Source organism: Myodes glareolus, chromosome 5, assembly GCF_982192425.1.
Source record: "Myodes glareolus chromosome 5, mMyoGla1.1, whole genome shotgun sequence".
NCBI classification, from domain to species: Eukaryota; Metazoa; Chordata; class Mammalia; order Rodentia; family Cricetidae; genus Myodes; species Myodes glareolus.
The window spans coordinates 12,767,921-12,782,962 of NC_142030.1; the positions used below are offsets into that span (position 1 = coordinate 12,767,921).

At 49.1% G+C, this 15,042-nt stretch overlaps 1 protein-coding gene and 1 long non-coding RNA gene across 2 annotated transcripts in view; one reads left to right on the top strand and one right to left on the bottom strand.

Annotated features, from left to right (window-relative positions):
* Capn2 (calpain 2) overlaps nucleotides 1-15,042 on the top strand; it is a 52,494-nt gene that overhangs the window by 12,781 nt on the left and 24,671 nt on the right. Inside the window, exons 3-4 of the mRNA XM_087906060.1 lie at nucleotides 13,322-13,440; nucleotides 13,960-14,093. Coding sequence (XP_087762186.1) covers nucleotides 13,322-13,440; nucleotides 13,960-14,093 — 253 coding nt within the window. The remainder of the gene's footprint in view (nucleotides 1-13,321; nucleotides 13,441-13,959; nucleotides 14,094-15,042) is intronic.
* Nucleotides 2,029-12,598, bottom strand: LOC146894813 (uncharacterized). The gene is made up of 3 exons (XR_015001228.2): nucleotides 11,426-12,598; nucleotides 11,105-11,257; nucleotides 2,029-3,540 (listed from the first exon to the last, which is right to left on the bottom strand). It is a non-coding gene; the product is annotated as an uncharacterized LOC146894813 (long non-coding RNA).

The following is a 15,042-nucleotide window of genomic DNA, read 5'->3' on the forward strand; positions in this document are numbered from 1 at the left end:
GCCTTAGCACTTAGCATGGTGGCCACGGTGTCAGAGAGGGTTATGACTGAGAAGGTAGTGGGGAAAGTTTCCGATTCCTCTGCTCCACTCCACAGTGGAGTTGTGATGGCCATACTTCCTGCTGTTTCCTTCCCAGAACCAGAGGCCTATTAGGGCCACACAGCCAGATCTCCTGTGCCACCCAGCCTGGGCTCCTGTGTCACATAGCCAGGTCTCCTGCACCACCCAGCCTGGGCTCCTTCACCACATGCCCTGGGCTCCAGTGCATGCCTCCAACACCCCGGGAATGTTAGTCATCAGTTTCCAATTGCCTATCTGTGAAATGGGAACCATGCAGACATTTGAATCCTTATTCCTTTCTCCACACAATGTGGCATCTTGAGATCCCTGATTCTAAAGTGTTCTTGAGACCAGGGCCTCTGGGGGTTCCTCCATCCCTCTGAAGATGGGTGGAAAGCCGGCAATAGTCCTCGTCAGGCCAACCTTCCTACATGTTGTTGCCTCAGCTCAATCCCTTCCATTGAAGGAGGCTGCTGGCGAGCAGGAGCTTCAGTGAGCAGCAAGGGCCCTCCTCTCTCCACTTCTCTCTTTTCTGCGGGTGTGGGAAGGAGGCAGTGAGCTGAGCAGTGAGCTGGGGGAGAGGGGGTTGGGCTGCCTGATGAGAAGAGGCATGGGGTAGAGGATGATGGGAAGGCAGCCAAGAGGATGAGGAGTCACTCTGCCTGGGTACCAGGAGAAAAAAAATCCTACATCAGGATAGTGACCGTGGGAGTGGCCCAAGGGTTGGGGCCGCAGGGAAAAACAAGGTAAAGGAAACCTGGGACAGGTATGTTCTACTATCCCAGGACAACTGAGTAAGGAAGGGGTTTTGCAGCTCTCTGGTGACCAGACAGACATCAGATTATGAAAGTGTGGCAAAAGTCCTGTACCCTTGTGGATGCCCAAAAATGTGAGCCTATTTCCACCTTGTCCCTCCCACTCCCTTCAGGGCCTCCCTGCAGCAGGAGAGAGAAAGACAGGGGGATGGATGGATTGGGGGTCTTCAGCACAAGAGACTGGAGACCTGACGTTGGTGAGGAGGGGCTGGGTAGAGTGCAGGCTTCCTCCCTCCCCAAGTTTAGTGGAAATGACAGGATTGCACATGCGTGGGAACTCCCATTTGGGGAAGCCTGTTCTGGCCTGCTGCCAGGCTGTGGAATGAGTAACAGAAGGGAAGGCCCAGAGTGACTTATCATCACCTTGTTACAGGCCTGGCTCTGGGCTGGGGTGTTTCCTCTAAAGCAGCGGTTCTCACATCAGATATCCTGCAAATCGGATATTTACATTACGATTCATAACAGTAGCAAAACTACATTTGTGAAATAGAAACAAAATAATTTTACGGTTGGGGGCCACCACGACACGAGGAACTGAATTAAAGGGTCGCAGCATCCGGAAGTTGAGAACCACTGCTTTAGAGAAACCCACAAGCCAGTTCCAGAGGGACCTTAAGGTGACTCATTGGTCCTTCCTTCTCATTGCTCCTGAAGTTGAGCTATCTGAGAATGAGGTCCCCTCCCTGTCTGGGCTGCCTAGGGCAGGAGAGTGGCCTGTCTCTTCCTCACAAAATGTCAGATGGGCTGGAGACCGAAGGCGGAAATGTAGCTAGGAGCTGCTTCCACAATCTTCATCATTCATCCAGCTGTGGCAAGCGAGGCAAGAAAGGAGGCCACCACAGGAACGAGCCACAAAACCAGCAGGACTGGAAGCAAGCTCTCTCCTGGGTGTCATTCTTCACATTTGGGGCAGAGAATGTTTTTATGACTGGGAGTTCTCGCATGTTCAGCAGCATCCTGGGCCTCTACCCATCACGTGCCATAAGCGCTCCCTCACTTGGGTTAATAAAAAGTGTTGCGCTGAGAATCTTCCCACTATGGGGAGGATGAAAACGCCTCAGTTGGGTGGCAGTGATTGATGGTGACCGATAAAGTCATCTCCACACACCTCTAGCACTGCAGCAGCTTAACTGAGGGAGAGTTAAGATCCAGCAACATTGTAGCCAGGGCCAGCTTGCAGGGAAGTTCAGCATTGTTGGGATATTTGAGCGTGTGGGAGGGGAGCGCCAGCTTCCCACCAGCGCTGGGAGGAGCTTCACAAAGGAGGAGGTGGGGAGGACTCTTCTCTGAGTTTCTCTCAGGCCTAGCTCTGTGCTTTCTCAGTTTTCACTTCTGGGTCCGTTCTAAACCTCTCCTCAGGAGTGTGCAGGAATGCATCTCAGGTTCAGGTGTCGTCTGCAGAGTGGCTGGCTGTCCTGGGCATTCCGGCAGTGGCATCTTTGGGGTTTATTAGTTTTCTCAAACCCCTAGAGACTCAGTCAGCTGGTGCAGCTAAAATCCAAGTGCTTTATTGTGCCTGAAAGCGCTGACAAGCTGGGACAGGCTGGTGTCAGAATGTGAGAGGGGAAGGCGCCTCAGTCTCAGGCCCCAGGGGCCAGTCAAACTCCAGACCTACTCTGGGCATCTAACCCAGTATCTCCAGACTTTGGCCTCGTACTGACCTTTCTACCCTGGTCTGGGCCTATTCCCCATGCCTTTGGTCCTCCCCTCTCCCTGAAAGCGCTCCCACCCTCCTCTCTCTCAGTCCCAGCTCCCACTCTGCTAAACCCACTCCACAGCCCCACTCTTCCCTGTCCAGGCCAGTGCTCACCACCGTCTTTGGGATCCAGCGTCCATGGTTGTCCTTGCTGGCTGTGAGCTGGGTGTCCAAGTGCCTTGGCATAGCCCAAGGCTAGATTGGAAGTAGAAGAGGGTGACACTGCCCCCCCCGCTTGGATGCATGGGAGGGGAGAACAGAAGAACCACAAGAAAATTAAGCACAAATGTAACTGAAGGTTTCTCTCCTACCCACCAGCTCCCGAATAACCACTCTGAGGCTTAATATTAATTGTAAATGTTTGGTCAATGGCTCAGGCTTTTACTAACTAGCTCTTACAACTTAAATCAACCAATTTCTATGAGTCTATGCATTTCCATGTGACCGCGTCATTACCTCATTTTCTGTATGTCTTGCTTCCTTGACTGGCTGGCATCTCGACATCTCCCCAGACTCCACCCTTCCTCTCCTGTATCTCTGCCTGAATTTCCCACCTGACTCTATCCTGCCTTGCTATAGGCCAAATCAGCTTTATTTATCAACTGATGAGATCAATACATATTCACAGCATACAGAAAGACATCCCACGGCACACAAATTAGGAAAGTAATCATGAAAGCCTATGAGAGGAACTGAGGCATAGGAAGGGCTTCCAGGAGTGGTGTGGCTGGGCTGTGTCCTGTCTTCCATCCTGGAGCTTAAGCATCACCTTGACTGTGTCTGAAGATTACAAGCGATGGGTATATCCTTCCCTGGCCTTGTAACTCGCTCATACCCATGGCAGGGCTCAGCTGAAGCCGTAGGTGACCAGACTCTATCCACAGGCTATTGTCCTCAGGTGTGGCGAGGGTATGCAGAGCCCAGCATGTCCTGGGTTCCTGGAATACTTCCCCACTCTGCCTCAGTTTCCTGTTTGGGAAGGAAAGATGTTGATGGCTGAAGGAAATGAAAGAGAAAACACCCAACAGATGTTTCATCTTCCTCTTGGTAAGCCCTACAGGCAACAGCAAATATGAGTAACCCCGCCGCAGCTGTTCCCCGCAGTGGTGCAGGTGACCCTGGCCTGGACACAGGGCTGCCATACACAGGGTGCAGACACCAGGAGCACAACTCTGGAAATTTACTGCCATGGCTGTGAATGAATTTAACTTTTCAGATGAGGGCCCGGAGCTTAAAGGAACCATTCATAAGACCTGTGCTAAGGGAGGGTCTGGACACAGTCTGTGCCAACACGGACCTGTCTGCTTGGGTGTGCAGGGAAGGCTGTGGGTTCTAGTGGTGCTCACAGCAGCCATAGCAACAGAAACAATGAGCCTTTTCATCCAGGTAGACCAAGTGAGTCCCCAAGGCTGAGGCCAAGGGATGGAAAAGCCCAAACCCCAGCTATGGGAGAGCCTGGCAGCCTTGTGTTCTGTCAGGGAATCAAGCAGAGAAGGGACCCCAAAAGAGTCCAGGATTTTCAGGGCTGGGGTCCAGCTCTAGAAGGAATGAAGAGGAACTCAGTTTCCCCTGAAAAACTGGTCTATGGAGTGGAGTGTGGAATTTTCTCTGCAGAGGCTACCCTTGGCCCTTAAGCAATTGTATAATCATGGCTTTCACCTCAGTGCTGACCTGGACATCAGTGATGACCTTAACTTCAGTGAAGACCTTGACTTCCATGCTGCCCTTGACCTCATTGCTGCCCTTGACCTCAGTGCTGACCTTGACCTCCATGATGGTGAAGGCTTGTACACGAGGAAAATAGACAGCAAAGTTCACCCACTATTAAGTGGAAGCCTCAGGACCCAGATTTAGGTTCCTGGCCCCAACTGTGTGTCTCCATCTGCCTCTGGTGGGCCTCCTGGGTCACATCTGAGGTCTTTACCCCACTTGCTTAGCTTCCTCCCCATCCAAGCTGGGCCAGTGCCTCTGCCCAGAGTGGCTGCTGCCTATGACAACTGTCCAAGACTCTTGGCTCATGAGCTCACTGGGCAGCCAGCATGTCCAGTTTGCTTGCCTCCTATTGGCAGGTGGGACCCCATGGTGCTAGGACAATGTGAGAAGGGCGGATCACACCCGGGGAGGAAAACCCACAGGAAGTGAGAGCCTGGGCCAAGGAACAAAGTGAGCCAACCACTGCTCCAGGGGAGTGAGAGAGTAAAGGGCCTAGGGTGTTGAGGCTTATGGTGTCTTCGGGTGCTGGTGAGCAGGTGTGTGGAACCTGCCAGAGAGTGAAAAACTAGAAAAAGAACGGGGTAGGCCAGGTCTCTGAGGGAAGAGGCACATACTCTGCCTGCAGCCAAACACACCCTGGACAGGACCCCGGAGGAACCCAGCAGAGGAAGGCAGGGTTTTTCAGTGACTCCCCAAGCAAAAGATAAAGGTGCCAGGCTGGCTGTGAGGTCCTCACCCACTCCTCTGACCCTAACGATTTCCTTACAGTGCTGACTCTAGACTCCAGAACCCGGCCTTTCCCACTTTCCTCAAACTGTCAGACATTTTATCTCAGAGTTTTATAATCCTAAGATTCCCTCAGTATAGGTATATGTAGCCCAAGTCTGGTCTTTCTATTTGGAGAGAGGGAATCCATCTTTTATGACAGAAACAAAGCCCAGTGCGAGTAGAGGTTGTAGCAGGACACAGGCAGCCCCTGCAGCTCAGGCTGGGAAGTTTTAGTGTCTTCCCAGATGGTGTGTGACTGACTGACGTGGAGCAGCCTGGATGACAGATTGGCATTCTGTGGACAGTGGTCACAGGCAGCTCAGTAACCTCGGGGCTAACCACGACATGCTCAGCAGTTACCAGCTCCCACCCTTGGGAGGCACAGCCACGGGGACTCTCATGAGTGATAAGTGCTATAGTGACCCTATAGTGACCCCTCACTGAACCTTGTCCCTGCTCATGTCCAGGGTGCTGGACAGAGGCCAGTACGAGGCAGACCAGAGATGGTATGTCACGGCTGAACAGTGGCCAAGGCAGAGCTTATTTATATTTACTTGTGCCTTTCCTCATTCCCAGGGAGCACAGAAAACAGTGTAAATATAGACAGTATATAAACCAGGATAGCCTTTAAAGGGAAAACAAGCCACTGTAAAGAAAATACACTTCAGAAAAAGGCAAGATCTCCTGAGTATATTGGAAACATGAGGACCTTGGGAGAGAGTTGAAGTGGAGGAGAGAAGCAGGGAAACATGTAGAGGTCAATAAAAATCAATTAAAAAAAAAAAAGAAAATACACTTCAGAGTCAGAGAGAGTATAGACACCTGTACTCTCTGCACTTCAGGGTGCTGAGGCAGGAGGATTCCTGTGAAGTTGAGGTCAATATATGCTATCGGTGAGTTCCAGGCTAGCCTGAGCTACAGACTTACAGATTGAGAGCCTATCTTAATAGAAAAAAGAGAGACCCAGAAGAAAGAGGGCGCCCCAACCCAGAGGGAGGAGCACAGGTACTGGCGAAGGCTCGTGGCTGCCGCAGATGGGCCAGCACCAGGATCTCTGGGCTCCCTGGGCAGCCTAAGCAGCCCTGTGAGAAACCCTTCTCAAAATGCAGATAGGATGAACCTGAGAGACAACTCCTGGGGATGGCCTGCACACACATGCACAGCCTCTGCTCTTGTGTAGACACAATACACACATGCACACACGAACACATGAACACAAACACACACATGCACAATGTCCTGTCCTTGTGTAGACACAATACACACGTGCACACACGAACACATGAATACAAACACACACATGCTCAGCGCCCTGCTCTTGTGTATGCACACAATACACACACGAACACATGAATACAAACACATACATGCTCAGCCCCCTGCTCTTGTGTATGAACATAATACACACCCACACGCACCACAGGCAGAGAGCCTCCTGCTCCTATGTATATGCATACATATGAACACACACAGGCACCAACAGCCTCCTGTTCATATATATGCACACCTGAACACATGTACACACATCAATTTTTTAATTTTTCCATTAAATGTGTCTTTATTTTACTAATTAAGTTTGACATTTTGCTATTTATACCCTTAAAAAGATGTGATCTTTGGTTGAGGTCTGAATAACATTTTTCCATGTTTTTTGTGTTTTCATTATTTTACTTTTTGTGGCTTTTACCATATAATTCCTTTACTTTGATGTAGCTAAATTTATTATTTTAGATTGAAACAATTTTTACTTATGATTTTAAATTTTCATAGCTTCTATTTGTAATTAGATAGCCAGTCTAAGATTGTACTAGAATTCCCCCACTTCTAGAACATAAATAGGAGAGCGAATTGTATGAATGGACAGTTCATCATAGTTGTGAATGTGTAAGTATGTGTAAATATACATTTAAGTTGCATAACATGATTGTTTACATATGGTTATTAAACCATTTGTCATTTTTAAAGAGTATTTATTTGTGGGGGGCACACACAAGTGGGGGGGCAGAGAACAACTTGCAGGAGGCATTTCTCTCCTTCCACTATGTGGACTCTGGGGTGGGCTCTGGAGATCAAACCCAGACCTTTGGGACAAAAACTTTTGCCTGCAGAGCCCTCTCCCAGCCCCATTCTTTGGTTCATAGTTTCAGAGATTTTTTTTAAAAGACTTATTTATTTACTATATATAGTGTTCTGTCTGCATTATGCCTGTATGCCAGAAGAGAACACAAGATCTCATTCTAGATGGTTGTGAGCTTCCATGTGGTTGCTGGGAACTGAACTCAGGACCTCTAGAGGAACAGCCAGTGCTCTTAACCCCTGAGTCATCTCTCCAGCCCCCAGTTTCAGAGACTTTAATCCGTGGTCACTTAGCTCTGTTACTTTAGGGGGATTTGAGGTGAAAAGGCAGCGTGGCAGGGAGCATATGGTAGGCGTGAGACTGAGAGCCTGGGGAACTCTTCCCACCAAGTGCTGGTTTTACAGGGTACACCATTACTCCATGCCTCTCCTAGATACTGTTTTCTGACTGTGTCTCACACTTAATGTTCCTTATAAACTTGGGCGTCAACTAGGTTCCAATTTTAAAAATTCATTTGCTATTTTTATTGGTCTATTGTTTATAGACCAATTTAAGAGGAAGAGACATTTTTATGATAACGAATCTTTGCAATGGAGAATATAGGCTTCTTTTTTAAAATAGGGTAGATGATTGTCTCCGCCTCCACTGGCAGGCTCTTGAACATTTAGTTAGTAAAAACCAACAGCTCCCCATGGCTCTTCTCTGGGTCCCAACCTGCAGGTTTAGGGCCATTGCCAGAATTCTAAAACCCTGTACCATGTCACCACGAGGGAGTCACCATCAGAAGAACCAGAGAAAACACGCCCTGGCTTCTGGTGTCCAGGTCCCCCACTGGCTAAACCACACCAGCAGCCATAACCCCTGTGTCTACTGGTCAGGGGGCTTCTAAGCAGAGAAGGTTAGAGGGTATAAACTAATCACAGAGGCAAGCAGAGGGTAATGACTCAATCTCTGTCCACCGCGGTCCAGCACTCAGGCTCCAGAGATGAATGTTTCTGTGTTGAGATAAAGAGAGTAATTTAGGGACCCAAAAATAGTCCACCGGAAGAAAAGCATAAACAAGCTTTGTACCTGTGTAGCAACAGCAATGATTTCTAGGAGAGGAAGGAAGACAGGAGTTTGAGTAATTCAAGGTTCAATGTGAAGAGACAGACAGTCCTTCCCCTAAGAGGAGGCCAAGCTCTGAGTGGGCATCTCACCCTCCCTCCCACCAGTTTCTTCCTGTATGCCTAGAGAGCGGCCGCCAAAGCAATGCCCGTGAGGAACACTGTGCTCAAGTCTTGAGTCTCTCGCAGGTGAAGGTAAAACTTGTATAACTTTTTTTCCCTCAAGCTCCATCCAGCCGTGTGATCACCTGATCCCTAACGGCACCCTCTAGGGTGTTCCTGGAGCTAAAACAGATTAGTCACATCTCTTTGTAGCCTTCTAGTTAATCTGTGATCAGACTCCTCCCAAATTAGCCAGCTGGCTCGTTACCTACCCAGCGCGGAACTGCCCCAAACAAGTTTCACTGAGAAAGAACGGCAGGGACATCTCCAGTTAGAGCACCTGCCCAGAGACACCAAGATTATCCAGAAGGGCGTGTTTCATAAAATGTTTTATAGAAGGTGGGCTCTGGCCTTGATGGAGAGAAATCAAGAATTGGTGGGACTGAAGGAGGAGCCACTGTTGATGACATTGTACGACAGATGTCCGGAGGAGAGACTTTCCCACAAATAGGGGGCTTACAGGTGGCGTGGGTTCTCTGCAGACACCCTCAGGTCACCTCTGGCGTACTGAAGTCCTCAGGCATTGCCCTTTGAACTGATGAGTCTAGGAGTGACAGCAGCCTATTTGCAAAGCAGGGCATGAAGGATGTGTATGAAAAAGCTTAAATGAACAGACAATGGTGGCAGAGATTTACCCTCTGGGACCGGTGGGTAAACCACAGATCCCACTGAACCCGGTTTAACCGTAAAATAGGGTATGGATATTTACCCCGCGCTGTTTAGTGACCGTGAAAGGACATGATACTGCGCAAATATACACAAACTCTTGCACAAGCCTGGCACTTGGCAAGCCCTGAGCATGTCAACAGTGCAATCATTGCAGAGAGACTGATGTCAAGAAAGTGTATATGAATTGACATTTTTTTTAAAAAATTGGGTATTGGAGCTTCCCAACTTATTTAAAAGTATTCTGCTGATAAGGGAGAAAGAAGGAGTAAAATATGAGATGGGATTTTAAGAGTTTCCACTTCATTAAAAACCAACATATTCTTCTCCTGGCCTCTCTAAGACTCCCTCACTGGACTCTAAGAGTTTGAAAAATTGAAGATTTATATGACGAGCTGGGTGTGGCGGGGCACATCTGTAATCCCACCACAGAGGAGTCTGGAGCAGGAGGATTTTTGAGGTCTTGGCCAGCCTATGCTACACAGTGAGACCTTGTTTCAACACCACCAACAACAACAAACCCAAAATGTCCGTCATTTGTTTCTTGCCTTGACTGTGATCTTAGTATCGTTTTCTTGGCTCTGTAGTGCTAACCTTTCATATTGTCTTGGCGAATTGCCTCGCATTGAAGAGAGATAAACTTAATATTTCACAGATATGGTGGTTTGCATAATGATGGTCCCATGGGCTCATGTATTTGAATGTTTAGTCACCAGCGAATGACGCTATTTGAAGGAATTAGGAGGACTAGGAGGTGTGGCCTTGTTGGAGGAAGTGTGTTTTGGTTAGGTTTTGAGATTTTAAAAGCCCAAGCCCGGCCCAGTGTCGCTCTCTCTCTGCCTACAGACCAGGATGTAGCTCTCAGGTATTGCTTCAGTGACATGCGTGCAGCCACGCTCCCTCTCTGAAACTGCAGGGAAGCCCCCAGTTAAACGTTTTCTTTCATAAGAATTGCCCTGGTCATGATGTCTTTCCACAGCAATAGAACAGTGACTAAGACAATGAACTGATGTGTTATGTTATTAAAGTGTAGGACTTACGGGCCCTGTTAGTGTGTTCTTCCTTAGTACTAAATTTGAATTGCAGTTGAGTGCTCCTAGTGGGAACTGGGTATTCTTGATATAAATAAATAAATAAATAAATTTTAAAAAATTTTTAAAAAAACCAGAATTACTATCACGCTATTCTGAAGCAAAACCCAAGGCTTGGCTGGGCATGAGAGCACATAGCTTTAATCAGAACTAGAGGGGAAGAGACAGGCAGAGATCCAGGAGGCTGAGACCAGCCTGGTCTGCATTATCAAGTTCCAAGCCAGCCAGAGATCCATAGTGAGACCTTGTCTCAAGAAAATAGAACAAAAACAACCCAGGGTTTGGGCTCAGAGAATATGTATGTGAGACCTGCCAAATGTCCACTCCATAGAGCTCCTGACCTTTGTGATAAGAATAGTGATAAATGTCGCATGAGGGCTATGAGAAGGTCCTAAAAAATTTAAACTATTCTTTTAGAGCTTTAAAGTATTGCACAAGCGTTAGATGCCAGTCTCTCCTGCATTCAGAGTCATTGTTCCCTGAATAGCACATTGATCTGTAGTGAACGCTGAGATTATAAAAACAGTGGGCTGGCCCTGCACATGCGCTTGTGTTTCCACATGCATGCTGGTGTAAAAGCATTGATTGCTGGGGCTGAGGGAATCTAAAGGGAGGGCAGTTGGTCACTGATGGGCTCAGACAGTACCAGGGATGCCCTAGGCGGATGCTCAGGATTTGATACAACATTGCATAGGATCTGTGGAAGTTCCTGGCTCAGGTCTCACTCCTTACAATTGGATCCGTTTTCACACACACACACACACACACACACACACACACACACACACACACATCCCACCACAGGCTTTCTTCCTTCAAGTGTCGTGGATAGACTCAAATCTAAGCAGCTTGCCCGATTCCCAGAAAATTCAGTAAACTCAAGGAAAGTTAAAATCACAAGCATTGCCTGGCTCCTAAAAAAAAAAGAGGCCAGAAGAAGAGGTTCTTACCACCCCAGAAGCAGCTGGTGCTTGGTGAACTGATCCTTCAGTGTGGAGAGTTGGAAGGGGCTTGAGAAGGGGCTTGAATGGGACAGTGGGAGATCTCAGGAAACTTGGAGGTCTTTTTGATCACGGAATCCACAGGTCCATCCACGGCGCCACCTAGGATTACATGGGGAAAGCAACCCCCAGATAGATGTCCATCTGTACCAATCATCAGCTTCGCCTATAACCAGAGCTAAAAATGATCACTACCACATTTCCCAGGGACTCCATAGCTTCTGCATGTCAGAGAGTCTCTAGTTTGGGCTGGGTAATGGCTTCACTCACCCAGAGGGTTCCTTCGGAAGTCCAACAGGCGATAAAGTTGCATCTTTAAAACTTGGGCCTGCAGCTGTTTGAGTGTGGACAGGGCACGGCGCTTCTCCAAGCGTTTTACTCTCAACATTAACTTGGAGACAGCGGTTGCACTGCCCTCCTGGAGCTGTTGTGAAGAGTCCTGGAAGAATTCAACTCTCCTAGCGCAGTGGGCAACACGCAGGAAGGCCTGAGGAAGTAATGGATCTTGCCCGTTTGCCCCTAGAATGAAGCAGCAGGAACTTGCAGCCCCGTGTGCCGAGTAAGGAAACAGGAATGATCAGTTCATGGAACTGAAAAACTTCAAGCCAAGTCTGGTTCTAGGCCCAGCTTAATTCAGGGACCTGGTTTGTCCTGCATTGCTCATGGCTTCATCAGCATTGTCAGAGTTTCGGGCAGACGGCCTGCCCCTCCACGGTGGCAGGATGGTGTCAGCTCTTCAGTCCACACCCATCTTTAGAGATGGCAATGCAGAGGAGGCCACCTGCCCTTCTACCCCAAGCTCAGTTGGGGGCCATTACACTTTGTTCCTGAGCCTGCCACTGAGGTCAGCCGATGCCCCCTTGCTCTGGTGCTCCTCTGGAGTTGCGGACAGAGCCATACTACTGAACCTTGGAGACAGAGTTCAGGGCCGGTCTTGGTGTCACTAGGAAGGCAGCAGATGGCCGTGAGCGGAAAACTACAACATCCACCGTGCCGCACCACCCACCCTATTTCAGGTGCCACGCGGTTTGATTTCTTTTGATTACGTACTGAGTAATTAGGAAGGCTGTGTGCTCACTCCCCACTCACCGCCACTGTTTGTCACAGCATGTCTAGGCCTCGAGGGCTGAATGCTGTTGTGTCAACAGAATCGTCTAGCTCAGGTTCCATCAGGATTTGCTCAACAGCCAACCAGAATTCAGGACCCCATAAATGTCGCCAGTATGTCTAATGGGCAAACTATTCTCTGTGGTGGAAAATTTTATGCAAATGTTCCTTTCTTAAGACTGAAGTAAACATCCTCATCCTCTTCCCGGTTCCCCCTTTGTTGGTATTTTGTGCTGAGCAGTGTTCCTGCCCACCAGTGTCCCTGTCCACAAACTGTCCTGTACTGGTGCTGGACCAGGCTGTTTGTAACTGCAGGGAATGACCATGGAGCTTGCTACACAAAGCTCTACATTGGGAACCAATGAGGTCTGCCTGCTTTAAACATATGTTGTCCTTTGCAAAGGATTGGCCTGAGGCTCAGAGAACCTCATCTCTTTGCCCCTGTCCCTGGCCAGTCTCTTCTGTATCCACATCCCAGAAGGGAGCTCTGCCCCTACGCAGGAACCCTCCAGGTCAGTCTGAACTCACACATACTTCTCACGGCTGTTCCATCCACATTGCTGAATACTCCCGTGGTCACGCTGCCAGCCCGCATCTCCTCCTTGTCTCCGAATCCTTCTCCTAAGAGACATGCAATGTCGGCCCCTTCCCATCTGCTGCTGCATTTTCTTCCTCTCATTCGAACTCCCCTGGAGAATCTCTTCTCATGGAAGCCTCTGTTGCCCAGTAAAGTTCATTCATCCATGATGATCGCAGCTCCTGTGTCAGTCACAGAGCTGGGCTCCAAGGACACAGTGCGGCCACCCCGGAGTTCTGAGTTTCACAGAGAATGAACATCACTTCTTGCACCCTGCCATCCACCCAACGTGGCATTTGTCCTTGGCAGTGCCATGAAAATATCCACCCAGCCAACTGGCCTATCCCTCAGATGAGGACTATCTGAAATAGGCTCCATCTATACAAGGGTAATGCTGGGTGTCAAACCCCCAGCTGTAGAACAAGTCTTAGCACCCTCCAGGAGCTAAGACCTGACACGAGCCCTTGACTTTGTGTTCTCAGGGGACTGCTGGCTGCTGGCTGCCATTGCCTCCCTCACCTTGAACGAAGAAATACTGGCTCGGGTTGTGCCCCTAGACCAGAGCTTCCAGGAAAACTATGCTGGGATCTTCCACTTCCAGGTAACTGAAGAATTCACTAGGCACCGCCTCACCCAGGCTCAAGGGCTCAAGAGTCTCCTGGTGTGGCTGGCTCCTCAGTCCCTCAGTCTCTGGTGGTTTGCGAACTCCTAAGATCAGTGTTGTTCTGCAGAGGATGCTGGGGGAGAGACAAGATTTTCCCAACCTGAGAGTGGCGAGTGGGAATGATCCATGGAGGTAGAGCTCAGTGTACAGGAAGTAATGTGTTCAGGAAGTAATCCACAAGTTTAAAAAAAGTTTATTATTTGAGGCTTGAGATAGAGGTTTAAAAACTTCCTCTTTTATGATGACAAGTGAGAAATGATATTTTAGAAAGAAGTACAGGTGGGTTTGGAGACACAGACAAGCTCCACCATCCTCTCTTGCTTGGTGAGAGGCATGCCTAACATAGGAGACTGAAGAGCATCTTGGGAACCTACAAGGGGCTGGGTGGGAGACAGCCTGGTGAGGCTGAGGCTCAGAGTCCCAGCGCCACCCTCTCTTGTCCTCCTTGCCCTGCAGTTCTGGCAATATGGCGAATGGGTGGAGGTGGTGGTGGATGACAGGCTGCCCACTAAGGACGGGGAGCTCCTCTTCGTGCACTCCGCTGAGGGGAGCGAGTTCTGGAGTGCCCTGCTGGAGAAGGCCTATGCCAAGTAAGTAACCACGCCCTTCCCAGCACCCCACCCTGCCCTGGCTGCTCTGGACTCCAAAACAGCAGGAGCTATTCGGGGACTGTTTTGAGTAGAAGTTCTGTTCTATAAAAGGATGACTTTGGCCCAAACTAGGCTCTTAATTCAAGGAGGTAATGTGGGCATGGTGCCTGGTCACATGACGTACTGATAAATGACCGTTGTTGCTGTTTTTAATTAAGTAAACTGGAACATTCTGGGGCTGACTACTCTGGGCTTGAGAAGGAACCCGGCTTCTTTGGTGGGCCCCATTGCATTTTATCAACTGAAAAGAGCAAAAGCTTTACCAGTGGGGAAAACAAAATACAAAAAACTACCCATTGCAGAGATAGGGAAAGTGTGGAAACTCACCTAAAACAAATCACGTGGCTGGTAAGATTGGTTTCCCGGTTCCAATCTTAGCTGAGTCTCACCCAGCTTGCCCAGAGTTGTGCTGGGCCTGCCCAGGGTGTGAGCCCCTCTGCAGAGGGGCCTCAGCTGCTGATGCTAGGGACCCCCTGCATTAAGGTACGTCCGTTTTAGCAGCTGCTAGGGTTAGAATCCCCACAGACCTAGGCTAAAGAGGAGGGAGGCTTCCAGTCCCCAGGCAGGAAGACTGATGGAGAAGTCATAGGAGTGAACGCAGGAACCAGCTGTGTGCTTCCCAGGAAGTCGACTTCACGACTGAAGTGTCTTTTTAAGCACCTAACTGTCCAACAGTCAACCAGCCATTCTCCCCTTTGTGTCAGTGGGAGAGTCCACGCCAGAGGCTGGATCAGATCATCGCTACGTCCTTCCGACTCCAGGACTGTACAATTCTGAAAACATGTCACGGCCATAGAGGAAATGTAATTAGGGAGATAGCGCCTTGCCTTCCTGGGTACCCCAAGTTGGAGATAAAGATAAGGAAACTGAAAGCAGAGGACCCCAAGAG